Source organism: Aspergillus stella-maris, assembly GCF_047715825.1.
Source record: "Aspergillus stella-maris strain CBS 113639 unplaced genomic scaffold BDV14scaffold_101, whole genome shotgun sequence".
Classification (NCBI taxonomy): domain Eukaryota; kingdom Fungi; phylum Ascomycota; class Eurotiomycetes; order Eurotiales; family Aspergillaceae; genus Aspergillus; species Aspergillus stella-maris.
In genome coordinates this window covers 74,271-87,021 of record NW_027396895.1, presented here as the reverse complement: position 1 = coordinate 87,021, position 12,751 = coordinate 74,271, and the positions used below count along the sequence as shown (strand labels likewise).

Here is a 12,751-nt window from a genome sequence, read left to right as displayed (position 1 = left end):
TAGATTTTTACCCTATATTTTAGTAAGAAGAAATTATTACTATAATTTATAATTATTAGTTTATTACTATAATTAATACTTGCAAGTTTTTTTATTAATAGTTAATTTAAAAAAAGTATTAAAATTAGTTAGTAGTAGTAATATATTAAAGTTAAAAAGTTTTTAATATTATTATAATAGGGTTTATTAATTTAATTCCCTATATTTAAAGATAAATAAATCTTTACCTGGCTAAATTTAAGGACTTTTACTATATTTATATTAATAATATTATTATTATATCTAGTTTTTTAAAAAAATATATTATTTACCTTTATATAATATTTTAAAAACTTAAGTAGCTTAATATTAAGCTTAAGCCTAAAAAGGTATTTATTAGCTTTTTATTTATATAATTACTAGATTAGTAAGTTAATAGTCTAGGTTTATTAATATTTAAAAAAAAGCTTGCTACTATTTAAAACCTCTAGTTTCTTAAAATTTTAAAAAATTTAAAGTACTACCTTAGTCTTATTAGTTACTTTTATTATTATATTAAATACTTTACTAAATATTTTAATTTACTATAATAATAAAAGGTCTTACTTTTTTAAAAGTTACTAGCTAAAGGTAACTAGCTAAAGGTTAAATACTTAAAATTAATAAAGGTAATTAATTTAATAAACTAGGAAATTATTACCTTTAAAAAACTTTAAAATAAATTTACTAGTCTTTAATTTCTAGTTTATTTTAATCTAGACTAGTACTTTTATATTAACCTTAATATTTTAAAAAAAGGTTATAGTATTATAGTTTATTATATTAAGGCTAAATAAATTTATAAAATACTATTTATTTTTTTATTAAAAACTTAAGTTTAGCTAGTTATATTTCTTTTATAAACTTTAACTTTAACTAAAACTTGCTACTAGCCTACTAAGCTTAAAGTTTTTTATTTTATTTAAACTTTTAAAAAAATTTATTATCTTTTTAATATTATAAATTTAAAGGTTTTACCTATTATTTATATAAATTATTCTTTTACTATTAATATTATAAAGTAAACCTTGCTAAATATTATTATACTTAAGTATTTAAATTTTTATTTAATTTAAGTATTTTAATATATTTTATAGTTTAAACTTTAAGTCTTTTATAACCCTGGTTATATAAATATAGTTATAAATACCTTATCTTATTTTTTATAAAAAAATAGTTTACTAAAAAAAAAGGATATTAACTTTAATTATATATTTTTACAAGTATTCCCTATAGCTATAAAACCTACTACTAGTTTTAATAACCCTTTTATTATTAGGATTTAGTTTTCTAGTAGCTTTAAGAAGTATATTTATTAAGGCTATATAAAGAATTCTTGGGCTTTATTAATTATTAAGACTATAAAGTAAGGTTTTACTAATTTACCTTACTAGTATAAAAATAGTTTACTTTACTTAATAAAATAAGATTTTATAAATAATTTTAAAACTAGTTATTTTTTAATTTTTAATAAACCTTAATTTTATATTCTTTATAAAGTTTAAAAGGAGGTTTTCCTTCTAGTTTATAACTAGAGTGGTTACTAAGGTTTTAATAAGTATATTAACTATATAAAAGGTCTTGCTATATATAAAGGTTATTAAATACTTTATAAATATATTTATTTTTACCTTAAATATTAAGGTAATACCTTTTCTTGCTATAAGCCTTTTAGCTTACTTTAGCTAATTATTCCTGCCCTAGTTTTTTTTAATATTATTACTATTAATTTTATTATTTACCTTTTACTAAATAATAGGTATAATATATTACTTATTATTATTAATAAATTTACTAAGTATATTAGCTTAATCCCTAGATATATAAAAATAATAGCTATTAATTAGGGTTTAAAAATAATAAAATATTTTAAGGAATATAATTAGGGATTGCCCTAAGTATTTATTAGTAACTATAATCCTTAATTTACTTCTAGTTTTTAAAAAGGAATATTTATAAAGTTAAATATTAACTAGTAGTATACTACTACTTATTATTTATAATTAAATAATTAAACTAAATACTTTATTTAAGTTATTAAAACTATAATTTACCATGCCTGTACCCTTAATTTTAATAACTATTAAATTAAATAGTTACTATTTATTATTAATACTTTAAATTCTTTTATTAATACTTTTATAAAAAAATTATTATATAAGCTTTTATTTAATTTTAAGCTATAATAACTATAATATTTTTTAAAGCATGTCTTTAAGTAAGATTTTATTACTTATTTAAATATTAAAAAAGCCTTAAAGTTTACTATAATTTATATAAAGTAAAGCTATAATTAAAAATATAAGCTTATAAAAATAAATATTAAAGACCTAGCCTATATTTACTTATATAAAGACTATACCTTACTATATATATAGTCTTTATATAAATTTACCTGCTAGTTTACTAGACTATTCCTAGTAATTAAATAAATTGGCTATTTAGCATACTATTTTAAAGACCTACCTACTAAATAAAATATTTATCTAGTATTTTTTATTACCTAACTTAAGCTAGTACCTATTAATAAAATTAAGCAAGCTTTTAATCTTACTTGCTTTAATAATCCCTTTAGTTAGTAACCTTTTAAATTTTTAGCTATTATTAATAAAGCTAATAAAAAGGTTTAGGAAGTTAATTAAATAATAGGGAAATACTAGATTTAAGTTGGCTAAACCTAGAAGCTGGTTTTATAATACCTAATTTATTAGTATAGGTATTTTTTTAACTATAATAAATAGGTCCATGCTAATAATATCCAGGCCAATAAAGTAATTAAGGAATTTAAGGATAAGCAAGCTAATAAAGTTATGGAATAATAGCCTGTATTTAATATTTTTATTAAGGATAATATTATTTCTTTTATTTATGGCACTATTACAGGTTTTACCAGTTTTATAGAACTTTAATATTATTTACTATTTCTTTCTTAGATATTAGTCAGTTCCAGAGCTTAGCTTTTAGTTCCTGGTTTTAATAGCCTGAATAGAACAACAACTTCATCAGAATCCATAAATCAACGCCTTGTGTTTGATACTTAGCTAATAATAATAAATAGATATAGGATACTACTAGGTTTAAAGATATACTTAGGGAGTATAAGATTTAAAACTAAACTTAAGTTATTAAATAGAATGCCAAGCATGGTATTAATCTCCTGGTATACTTTCTATAACTAATATTATTATTACTTTCTTTATTGTTTTCTTGCTCCTTTCTGCCACAAGGATGTGGAACCTTTTTATTAACCTTATTATAAAGGGCAGGTCTTTATCTATACTTGCAATTACTTGCAGGTTATTGTCACCCTATAATATTTATTATCTAGGAGCTTAGTTATTAGCAAGTGAGCTTTCTTGCCCGTGATAGCTAACCTGAATACAACAGCAATAACCTTCACAACAAAACTGACCTCTGCGAGTAACAGCAAGCCTGGGCTTATAACTTACTAAAGAGTTATATAAAAATATAAATAGAAGTCTTATTTTATTATTTAAATTAAAAAAAACTATAATATAATTAAATGTTTAATATAACCTCTAAGTAAAATAATAGTGGTTCCACTTCTAGGGCTTGTAGCCCTATCCTGTTGCCTCAGGCAACACCATAACAACATTGCTTAGGCACCCGCCGTAGCCACCTCAGGCATTGCCATTCTGCACCACCTAGTGCCTGAGGCAACTAAGAATACCAATGTCTGGCAGGCACTTCAAGTGGACAAAAGATTTCTAAACAACCTGAGTATTTGCCATCACCTCCTATTATTGTACAGACTACGCCCATCCTTTAAAGCACATACTCTGTACATGCTGTTTTGAGGAGGCTTCATGGCTAAGGCTACACATGGCAAGCTTTAAAAACAATTCCTCGAGCATATCAGCCAACAGTAAGTGTTTCAAATTTGCTCGTCTTCACATGCCAATACTGTGCCCTCACTATATAGTTTGTGTTCCAGGGCCTTTATTTTTCCCCTAGCAGGCAACATTCAAGCAAACAGAGCTCCCTTGTGCCCAAGGTCAACTCCTACAATGGCCCGTTTCAGCAAAACAAAAGCACGAAAGGCTAGCAAGAATCCACACACAGGTTTGTAATGATCCTAGCACAGAAGCTATTCTGACAACTAATTGCAACAAGTTACAAAACCAGGCCATTTCTCAATGCAGGATGAAGCTCGACACACTGAAGGCCGTAATCTCTGGCGCTCGAATGCTCAGCTTCGTCACCAAGCTGTCCAATTTGTGAGCGCTGGTACCCTCGAGCGAGAAAAGGACGAGGGAGCTCGCACAGTGCACCAGAACTCTGCCCGCGAGGCCTTATTAGAACAAGAAGCAAAAGTCACCGTCGAGAACGTAGACTTACAGACCACAAACAACTGTTCGCAGACCCTGACTGATTTGGACGCAACCGCTGGAGTCGATACACTCCCAAGCAGTGCAATGCTTCCTACGAGGTCACGCTCCTTGACGGCTGATTCTTCAAGCGAGGATGAGATTGTATTCCGAGGCAGACGGTTTCAACCAACATCGGCTCAGAATGACGGCCACGATATTACCATCCATGGTGGCTTGCAAGAAGCGGATGAGGCTGAATCTTTAACATGTTCACAGCTGCTAGCTGATCCAGCAGAAGAGTTGGCAGATAGTGCGTCATTTATCTCGGTCAACGGGAACACATCTCGTACACGGCCAGACAGAAGCGGCGCAATACGTCAGGAGCTTTCCGACGAGGATGACATTCTGGCTGACTATATCGCACATATAGAGGACGATAGTTCGAATGATACCTCATCATCCGATGAGGGGACTGCAGACAATGAATTGGCCGCAGAAGGTCATCCGGGTAATCCCACACGCTTCCAGGGAATTGAGAATGCCGATTTCGACATCCCCGACGTCTTGTCGGCAGAGGAACCTGAGGACGGGTCTGATAATGTATTATCTGGCCGTCCACAGTTTGCCAGAAAACCGCCAGACCAAACTATGTTTGCCTCAGCCGCTGCTTTTGCTGATGCACTGGAACAAGACCCTTATTATGGGTTTGATATCATGGATTTCAGTCGATCAAGCTTGAGGAAAAAGAAGAAGAAACACGGCCTCGTTGACTTCGGCGGTATTGATTCCGAGCTGGAGGATGAATTAATCAGCGCATGGGACAAGGACCGGTCAAAAAAGAAGTCAAAGAAGAAAGAAAGGGAGGAGCTCCGTGCTCAAGGGCTTCTGGGACGACGCAAAAATGATCCAGATCTAAAGATAAAATACGCCGATGGGATAGGTATCGAGGATTTGAAAGCTGAAATACGCCTGTTTCTACTGTCATCGAAGAACAGGTATGATCCCCATCCTCGAAAGAATACATTGACTGAGCTAAATCAATTTCGTTCCTACAGCTTGTCCCTCCCACCGATGACGAAACACCGCCGAATACTTATCCATGACATGGCGCATGCTTTGCGCCTAACTTCCCAGTCTCGGGGAAAAGGCTCTTCTCGCTTTCCCGTTCTATCGAAAACGTCAAGGACCCCGAAGCACACGCAGAAAACAATCTCACAGATTGACCGGCTATTCTCAAAAGAAAGATTTAGTCCTCGCGCGTTGAAGGGCTGGGACAACCCAGGCGATCGCTCAACTAAAAAGAGGAGTGACCCGACAAACGTTTCTTATATGGACGGTGATGTCGTCGGCGCTTCAGCACCCGAGATAGGTGCCGGAAACAAAGGAAGGGCAATGCTGGAAAAGATGGGCTGGAGTACAGGGACGGCTCTCGGAGCGACCAATAACAAGGGTATCCTCCTGCCAGTTGCTCATGTTGTGAAGAATTCAAAAGCGGGCTTGGGATAAACTTTGACTGGTTCCATCACCACCTAGTTGCCAGTCACAGTGTTAAGTCAAGGCCACAAGACGCGGGATTTGACCTGCCTCACGCCAATGTTATAGACCTGTTTTATGGTAGATAATATCAACGTAACTATTTGCAGGTAGTTGAGTCAAGGCATCCTGTCTCCTAAGCAAGAACTTCGCTCAACCCTTCAATGAATTAGAATCTAGCGCTGTTGGTGGGATTTTATATGGGTGAAAAGTTTATTCCTTGACGGGAAAGATGTACTGCAAATGGTACAAGCAGGAAGCTGAGACTTTTCTGCTGCGAGCTGAGCCTTCCTAACACGCTTCTGCTTTGCCTTGCCAACCTTTATAGGCGCCTGTGGATCTAAATTTGATGCCAGTAAACTTTGAGATATATCATCAATGCCATCAGTGGGAGACTGCGCAGGAGAACCTTCGTGAGTAAGCCTTCGCTCCAGGACTTCTCGAGGAGCATAGTCAACTTCGCCCTCGTCGATGACCAGGTCGTGGGTGTTACGCTCGGTGGCTTGGTCTGAATCGAGGTCACAGTTACCCTCGGTGGCTGATATCTTAGAATCAGCACCTATCTTCAAATCACTTGGTGTTGCATCATCGTTTGGGATTCTGAAAGATTCTCCATCTGGTACAGGCATATCATTGGCGATATCATTTTCGCGGAAAGCATCTTCAGGCCTTTGCGACCCTCCGCTCTCGTCAACGATGTCTCCCAAATTGAGTTCCTCGTGCTGCATCTTCATTTCCCAGCGAAGTTGCTTCACAGCTTTGAGGTGTTTCTTGCTGCGCTCGTGAGCCTGGAATTGATTCTGGCTTTTGAAAGATTTGCGGCATGCGATACACTCGAAATGCTCCATTTCATCCTCGCCATCCTCGCCATCCGTCTCCGAGTCTTGATAATCTCCAGATTTTTCCCAATCTTGTTGGACATGTTCACGTAGTTTTGCTTGGTTGGCGGCCCGAGACCTTGTGGCTTGGGTGGCAGCAGATCGGCGCATGGCGTCACGATGTTGCGACAAGCTATCTTTGTAAGACTTATAGCGGGGGTCACGCTTTTTTGCGAATGCTACGAGCGACCTCACGGCTTCATTGAACTCACGAATCGCCCCATCCCGTAAACGTTTATTTTCTTTTTCCATCAGGCGACGAACTCGACGATCAGGGGCTTCCGAATAGCGATAGACATCTTTCCAAGAGTAAGGCTTCTTTGTTGAGAAGCTTCCCCATACGGCGTAAAAGTCGCGCACAGCCTCGAATGCGTCATCCCGGGAGCCAAAAGACGGGTATTCAATTATATCCATGTTTTCCCAGCGACACGCCATCTCTTCTTCCAGCGCGAGTTGCACGAAAGTCTCACGAAGGCCACCGTAGAATCCATCCAACGAGTCAGTGAAATTCATCTGGGGGCTGAACTTTGAGAACAGCTGGAGAATGTCGGCTGCGGTAGTCATGCGCATATTATAGGAGAAATCTGTCGCCTCACTTCCGCCAGCACCTCCTAAAAAGGCCTCACGATGCGAGTCGTACCATGATCGCTCCTGGGGATCTGATAGAACCTCATAGGCAGCTTGAATCTCCGCAAAAAGGCTTGTCGCCGCTTCAACCCTACCAAAATTCCTGTCGGGATGGAGTTCCAGTGCCTTTCTTCTATAGGCCTTTTTGATCCTGATTGCGAGCATTAGCAGTAGCCTGGAAAAAGTGTAGTATAGGGTTTGGGCGCGAGAAACAAACTCTTCTGGTGATGCATTTCGTTCCACCTCAAGAAGTTCGTAGTAATCCTTTTTGATGGAACCCTTCTCATCTGCATCCTTTGGCCCAGGCTGAGCCGTAGAGTGACCTTGACCCATGGTTTATTAGGCTAGCGCCTCGCTGACCGTAAAACCAGACGAATGCTCGGTCTATAGAGAAGTGTCAAGTGGAAGGAAAATGCGGGGAGTGTCGACTCCGGTGACGATCCCGCAATTGCGCCAAATTATCCCTCCTCCGTAAGTGCCCGGAAGAAATGCAGACATTCGAACACATTCAACGAAATCTCGACCAACGGAATGGTTCTGTCTCTCAGCAGCTTCCCAGAAGAGATACTCTACCATATCCTGTTGTTTTGCGATCCGCCAGACTCCGTTGCAGTTGGATGCGCCGCGCGACGTTTTCTGGGTGTTACCAATGAGCCGCTACTATGGAGGCACTACTGCCGGACTCGATTCAAGTTCTGGGTTAAGGAGCATGAAATGCCGGCGAAGCTCTCAAGCACTATCTCGTTGGTGAATTGGAAGGGGCTTTACATATCGCGGCATCTCGTTGACCGCGCCACTAACCGACTCTTGGATAGCATTCTCACAAGCCAGTCCGGAAGAATAGAGAAGTTTCAATCAGTCATTCGTTTCGGATATGACGCTAAGGATGCTCTTTTGCGCAATCTATATGTTGATTCGTGTACGGAGGACTACCTAGCTAGGAGGTTTGCAATTCCTTTTCCTCCCCGGAGCAAACGTCCTTTCTAATGACGTGGCGAAAGATACTACGCCAACGCGCTTTTAACTAGCCTACATCGCAGTATCGCCATTCCAGAATGGGCTGATCTACGAAATAGTGAGGCAGTATCTCTTGCTAATGCGCTTGGAGCCTTTGATCTTTTCATACCAGAAAGTGGCTTTGGGAGTTTCGATGAGGTACGCACTTTGAGATTTAATACCCAATCATTGTGCTCACCATTCGCTGCAGATTAACTGTAGACTGAACCAGATTGTGTCCAGCCTTCTGCTAGAGTATCCGGATATTTCGAATTTAAGCCCTCGGCAACGGGCTGCTGCCATCGCGACCTATTTGAACACCCATAACATGACCGGCATTGAAGCGGGACGCGAATACCACTCATTGGAGCATAATTTCCTGGGCATCGCATTGAATTGCGCGGGTCATAACTCGCTGCCGTTGATATCTGCAGTGATTTTCTGTCATATCGCGCAGATGCTGGGGTTGAATGCCCGCCCATGCGGGTTTCCTTTACACGTCCATGTCATTGTCATGCCTCCTCCCGGCTTTGATATCGATGGCAATCCAGTCGATATTGCCCAGTCACGAGTTGGCGAACCTATCTACATGGATCCATTTCGTTCTGACTTAGAGACTCCCGTTGCAGATATGCGAACTCAGTTGAACTTTCTAGGGGCATCTCCTATAGAACAAGCCGCCTTCTTAGGCGAGTCTAGGACTTCAGAAATTGTCTTACGGTGCAGTAAGAACATCCTGAATTCAGTTCAACGTATCAGTCGCTTTGCCGGTGGGAACCAGGTACTAGTTGACGTCAGCTGCGCGCGATATGCCGCTCTTTGGTCTTCTCTGTTGCTTTCGAACCCTCTTCGGCCAGCTGAGCTTCGCCACCATCTGCTTTGGCTAATGGAGCTCGTCGCTACCGATTTTCCATCCGATGTTCATCTCGTCGAGCAATATATCGCTTCCATCTTTCGAGGCACAGTGGAATTTGATCACATCATGGAAAGCCTCCACGTTATACAGACAGTTGATGAGATTCCGAAACAGGTGAAGAGGCGACACCCGGAGCATAAGAGAGTGAAATATCATGTTGGGCAAGTCTTCAAGCACCGCCGCTACGACTACATGGCGATCATCACAGGCTGGGATGCAGAATGCGGGGCTGGCGAACAATGGATGAGACGGATGGGAGTCGACCACCTCCAGAGCGGGAGACACCAAAGCTTCTACCATGTGATGTAAGTAGCGTCCTTCCCAGCAGTCTTAACTGCTCCGCTAATGCTATCGTAGCGTGGAGGACAAAAGCGTCCGGTATGTAGCAGAGGAGAACATCCACCTGATAACACCCGCGACCTCGGATCTGCCATCGGCCCTGGTGGCCGTAGCAGGAAAATACTTCAAAAGATGGGACAGTGACTTACGAGAGTTCGTGAGCAATATCCGGGACGAATATCCTGATGACTAAACTGCCATTTTGCAAGGACGAAATCAAGGTCCGACATAGTTTCACAGCATCCACTATCCTTCAAGTTCTTTAGTACACAGTTCGCTGTATCTATCTATCGTGCTCACCTCATCTCAGAATACAATCACCTCATCTCAGAATACAATCGTTGCTCTTTACGCACTGAGAACCAGTCTTGCTTCTGATTCGTTCACCGATGAGCAGATAAGGCGGCTCACACTCAATCAATATTTGACAAAGATTGCGTTACTTGGTGCCATGATTTATGCTAGCAAGACTTCCTTCATTTAGCAATGTTCTATATACGTCCTTAAAACAACACTTCTTCGCCACCAGGGAAAGAAGAAGGAGCTTTGCGGGATATTAAAGAGTATTTGAAAGTTGACACAAATCATGAGCTACTGTTATACTTGGTGACAAGACCCACTAGGTCAACCTAAGTCTGCAATATAATTGCATCGCGGTTTAGGCCCTCTTCAATATGAAAACCGAATACGAGGCGGTAAAGATCATATAGCCACAAATACTGCTCACTTTGGGCCATGAGCTTAACCGCCCGAGCTATATCCATTGCACTTGCCCTGCACGATGGTGGAACCTGCTGTAATACTGGGTCAAAAGCCACCAACGCTCTGTAATGCTTCAGTAGAGCTATTTGCCAGGGTGCAGACCCGAAGGCGTCCGACGAAAGAGACTTGACAAATGATGAGAGAGCCTGTGATTCTTCGGGCTGGAAACCGTTATTCAAAGCTGCTTTCGCGACCAAGACTCTGAGGGCATTGACGTTGGTGTCATTGGAGAGTGTTATCACAGTATTCGTTGACGAGCTTCTCTCCGAGGAATGGGTTCTGCTCGAGATACTTGATGCATTGGAGGACCAGTTCGGGTGTGAGGCCACATTTCGACGCTGGCCAAGCAAGAAAATGTTTTGTATTGGGCCCTCTTCAGGCGAGACAATACCGACATCTTCGAATATTGTTGTTGGTGTCTCCGGGTGTCTCGCGCGAAAGAGGGCCTCTTCAGCACGAGCCAGATTCGACTGTTTAGGTTGCTTCTCGGCTGTGGTGAAAGTTGCCTGGCTTGGCCGTGGTGTTCCCCGATCTGAGTTTCGTGAGCTTCTCTGTGTCCAGCCTTCTCGGAAAATATCGCAAAGTTCCCAGCATGCCTGAACAGCGGAGCCTAACAGTTCCTCGTCCAACTGGCGGCCTTCTTTCTTGTTTTGTCGTATACTGAATAACATTTCGGCCAACGACCAGCAGGCACTCAAGAGAGAGTCAGTCTCTGGTACGCGAGTCCTTTGTTTCATCAACCGATGGCACAGAGTGATATAGAAGTCCAGCGTCCTTTCTCTAAATGCATCCGGAAGATTACGGTCGTGTGTATTATATAAATGATTATTGAGCTCAAAGCTGACTCGAAGAACGGAGTCCGAGATTTCATTGTCCCGAGCCCTGGTTTCGAACAGAGTCTGGCAGAAGTCGCGGCAAAGATCAAGCGTTGGGTTAATTTGAGATGCGTTGTCATCGACCTGGCCTGCATACAGCTGTTGGCATAGTCTCCAGCAGGATTTCCAGGCATCATCCTGAAGCTCGACAGTAAAACTGGCTCGTTCCCGGTGAATTGAACTCAAAGTGGCCAAAGTGTTGCAGAGTGACCAGCATTCAACAAGGGCTGCCTGCAGCGCCATTATCTCAGCGCTACCAGTTGCGAGGTATTCAGTTGTCAACCCAGTCTGGTACGCTGCTTGCTCAGGCACATCATCAGAATATTTGGTGTTGTCGACGCCTTCCGGTATGTCTACTTGACCATTAATACGCTTAATATTAGCCCGGTCGGGGAGCTGTAACTCGCCTTCAAGATTGCTCGAATGGGATCTTCTATCGAGCTCGTCGAAGTCTTGCCTTGTCTGTGCGCGTGGTGTCGCTCTCTCGGACCAATCCTTTGCTGGTTCGATACTGGTGGTTAGCGGAGGGGGTGATATTGGGCTGTTGGTGAATCTCTTGTATCGATCAGCAAAAATGTTCTTATTCACTGAGGAGGCTGAGCCGAAATATACCGTTGCTGTTCGCTCCTCTTCCTTTCCCGGTGTGACCCCTAGGTTGATAGAAGACCCAGCATTCGGGCTTGACCCATTTTTAGGCGCGGCCAAGCTGTCAGAGGACTTCTCCGGATTGAACTCGCTGAATCTAGCAGGCGCATGTATAACAGACTTCGGCTCCTCATCACTCGACCTCGTCCTGGCGTGGCCTGGGCTTGGATTTGTAGTTTGAATCTGTACGGATCAGAAATTGGCAAACGGCGAGACCGAAGGATTAGGGAGGGCTAAGCGACACCCGCGATTATTTTCAAGAACATACCGTCAATTTATCCTGAGGAATATGTGTGAGCGGCATTGACTGGGTCGCGGACTGGGGTATGCTCTCTGTTTCAGATTCATCACCACTGTCGCTCAGCTCGAAAGAATCGCCGTTCGCCACCGACGTTACCAATGGCGGGTGAGGTTTATCTAGTAATCCAGTAACTGGCACCGGGAGGCGCTGCTCAACTGACCTGCGATTATCGATTAGCACATGGATGCGCTCCATACCAAATGAGCGCAGAAGTGTCCTTACATTCTAGAGGAGCCCAAGGTAATCAAGTAAAGACAGGTGCTTGGGATCGATGGATTGCAACCAGGCCTAGAGATAAGACAGTCTGACCGAGTGGGCAGCGGCTACCATATCGTGGTTGTGCTCGGAATAGATGGGCTATAGCACTCAGTTCATCGTGTTATTACCTGTGAGAGCAAGCCAAGGAGCATGGAACAGGCGCGACCAGGATTGGAAGCGAGGGCGACCAGCGTCGAGACGAGAAGAATAAGATGATGTGGACAACATCTTGACGAGGCTATGGAGTGAATGTCCCTTCTTTGAACGGGGGC

The 12,751-nt window shown here is 40.9% G+C and overlaps 4 protein-coding genes across 4 annotated transcripts; 2 read left to right on the top strand and 2 right to left on the bottom strand.

Annotated features, from left to right (window-relative positions):
- Positions 1-4,046: 4,046 nt before the first annotated feature.
- On the top strand, positions 4,047-5,855 carry BDV14DRAFT_205644 (putative R3H and G-patch domain protein; the record flags this gene model as incomplete). The annotated part of the gene is made up of 3 exons (XM_073774773.1): positions 4,047-4,101; positions 4,153-5,344; positions 5,405-5,855. The coding sequence occupies 3 exons, from the start codon at positions 4,047-4,049 to the stop codon at positions 5,853-5,855; spliced, it is 1,698 nt and encodes a 565-aa protein (XP_073622466.1).
- Positions 5,856-5,956: 101 nt separating this feature from the next.
- On the bottom strand, positions 5,957-7,819 carry BDV14DRAFT_10372 (putative C2H2 finger domain protein). The gene is made up of 2 exons (XM_073765537.1): positions 7,605-7,819; positions 5,957-7,538 (listed from the first exon to the last, which is right to left on the bottom strand). The coding sequence occupies exons 1-2, from the start codon at positions 7,718-7,720 to the stop codon at positions 6,059-6,061; spliced, it is 1,596 nt and encodes a 531-aa protein (XP_073622465.1). The 5' UTR covers positions 7,721-7,819; the 3' UTR covers positions 5,957-6,058.
- Positions 7,820-10,049, top strand: BDV14DRAFT_10378 (Hemimethylated DNA-binding protein YccV like-domain-containing protein). The gene is made up of 4 exons (XM_073765539.1): positions 7,820-8,331; positions 8,389-8,542; positions 8,595-9,604; positions 9,657-10,049. The coding sequence occupies exons 1-4, from the start codon at positions 7,919-7,921 to the stop codon at positions 9,829-9,831; spliced, it is 1,752 nt and encodes a 583-aa protein (XP_073622464.1). The 5' UTR covers positions 7,820-7,918; the 3' UTR covers positions 9,832-10,049.
- Positions 9,938-12,665, bottom strand: BDV14DRAFT_10369 (uncharacterized protein). Its single transcript, XM_073765536.1, has 4 exons — positions 12,444-12,665; positions 12,189-12,381; positions 11,888-12,103; positions 9,938-11,830 (listed from the first exon to the last, which is right to left on the bottom strand). Coding segments are annotated over exons 1-4 (1,974 nt in total). The 5' UTR covers positions 12,446-12,665; the 3' UTR covers positions 9,938-10,267.
- Between the last annotated feature and the right edge of the window lie 86 nt (positions 12,666-12,751).

Bases quoted from the DNA above. Each gene is read 5' to 3' on its own strand.
- BDV14DRAFT_10372 (XM_073765537.1), bottom strand. From the start codon at position 7,720: ATGGGTCAAGGTCACTCTACGGCTCAGCCTGGGCCAAAGGATGCAGAT. The intron at 7,539-7,604 runs GTTTGTTTCTCG...GCTCGCAATCAG, and splicing joins CGAAATGCATCACCAGAAGA to GATCAAAAAGGCCTATAGAA.
- BDV14DRAFT_10378 (XM_073765539.1), top strand. From the start codon at position 7,919: ATGGTTCTGTCTCTCAGCAGCTTCCCAGAAGAGATACTCTACCATATC. The intron at 8,543-8,594 runs GTACGCACTTTG...CATTCGCTGCAG, and splicing joins GCTTTGGGAGTTTCGATGAG to ATTAACTGTAGACTGAACCA. The intron at 9,605-9,656 runs GTAAGTAGCGTC...ATGCTATCGTAG, and splicing joins CAAAGCTTCTACCATGTGAT to CGTGGAGGACAAAAGCGTCC.
- BDV14DRAFT_10369 (XM_073765536.1), bottom strand. The intron at 12,104-12,188 runs GTATGTTCTTGA...TGATCCGTACAG, and splicing joins TTCCTCAGGATAAATTGACG to ATTCAAACTACAAATCCAAG. The intron at 11,831-11,887 runs GTATATTTCGGC...GATCGATACAAG, and splicing joins AAGAGGAGCGAACAGCAACG to AGATTCACCAACAGCCCAAT.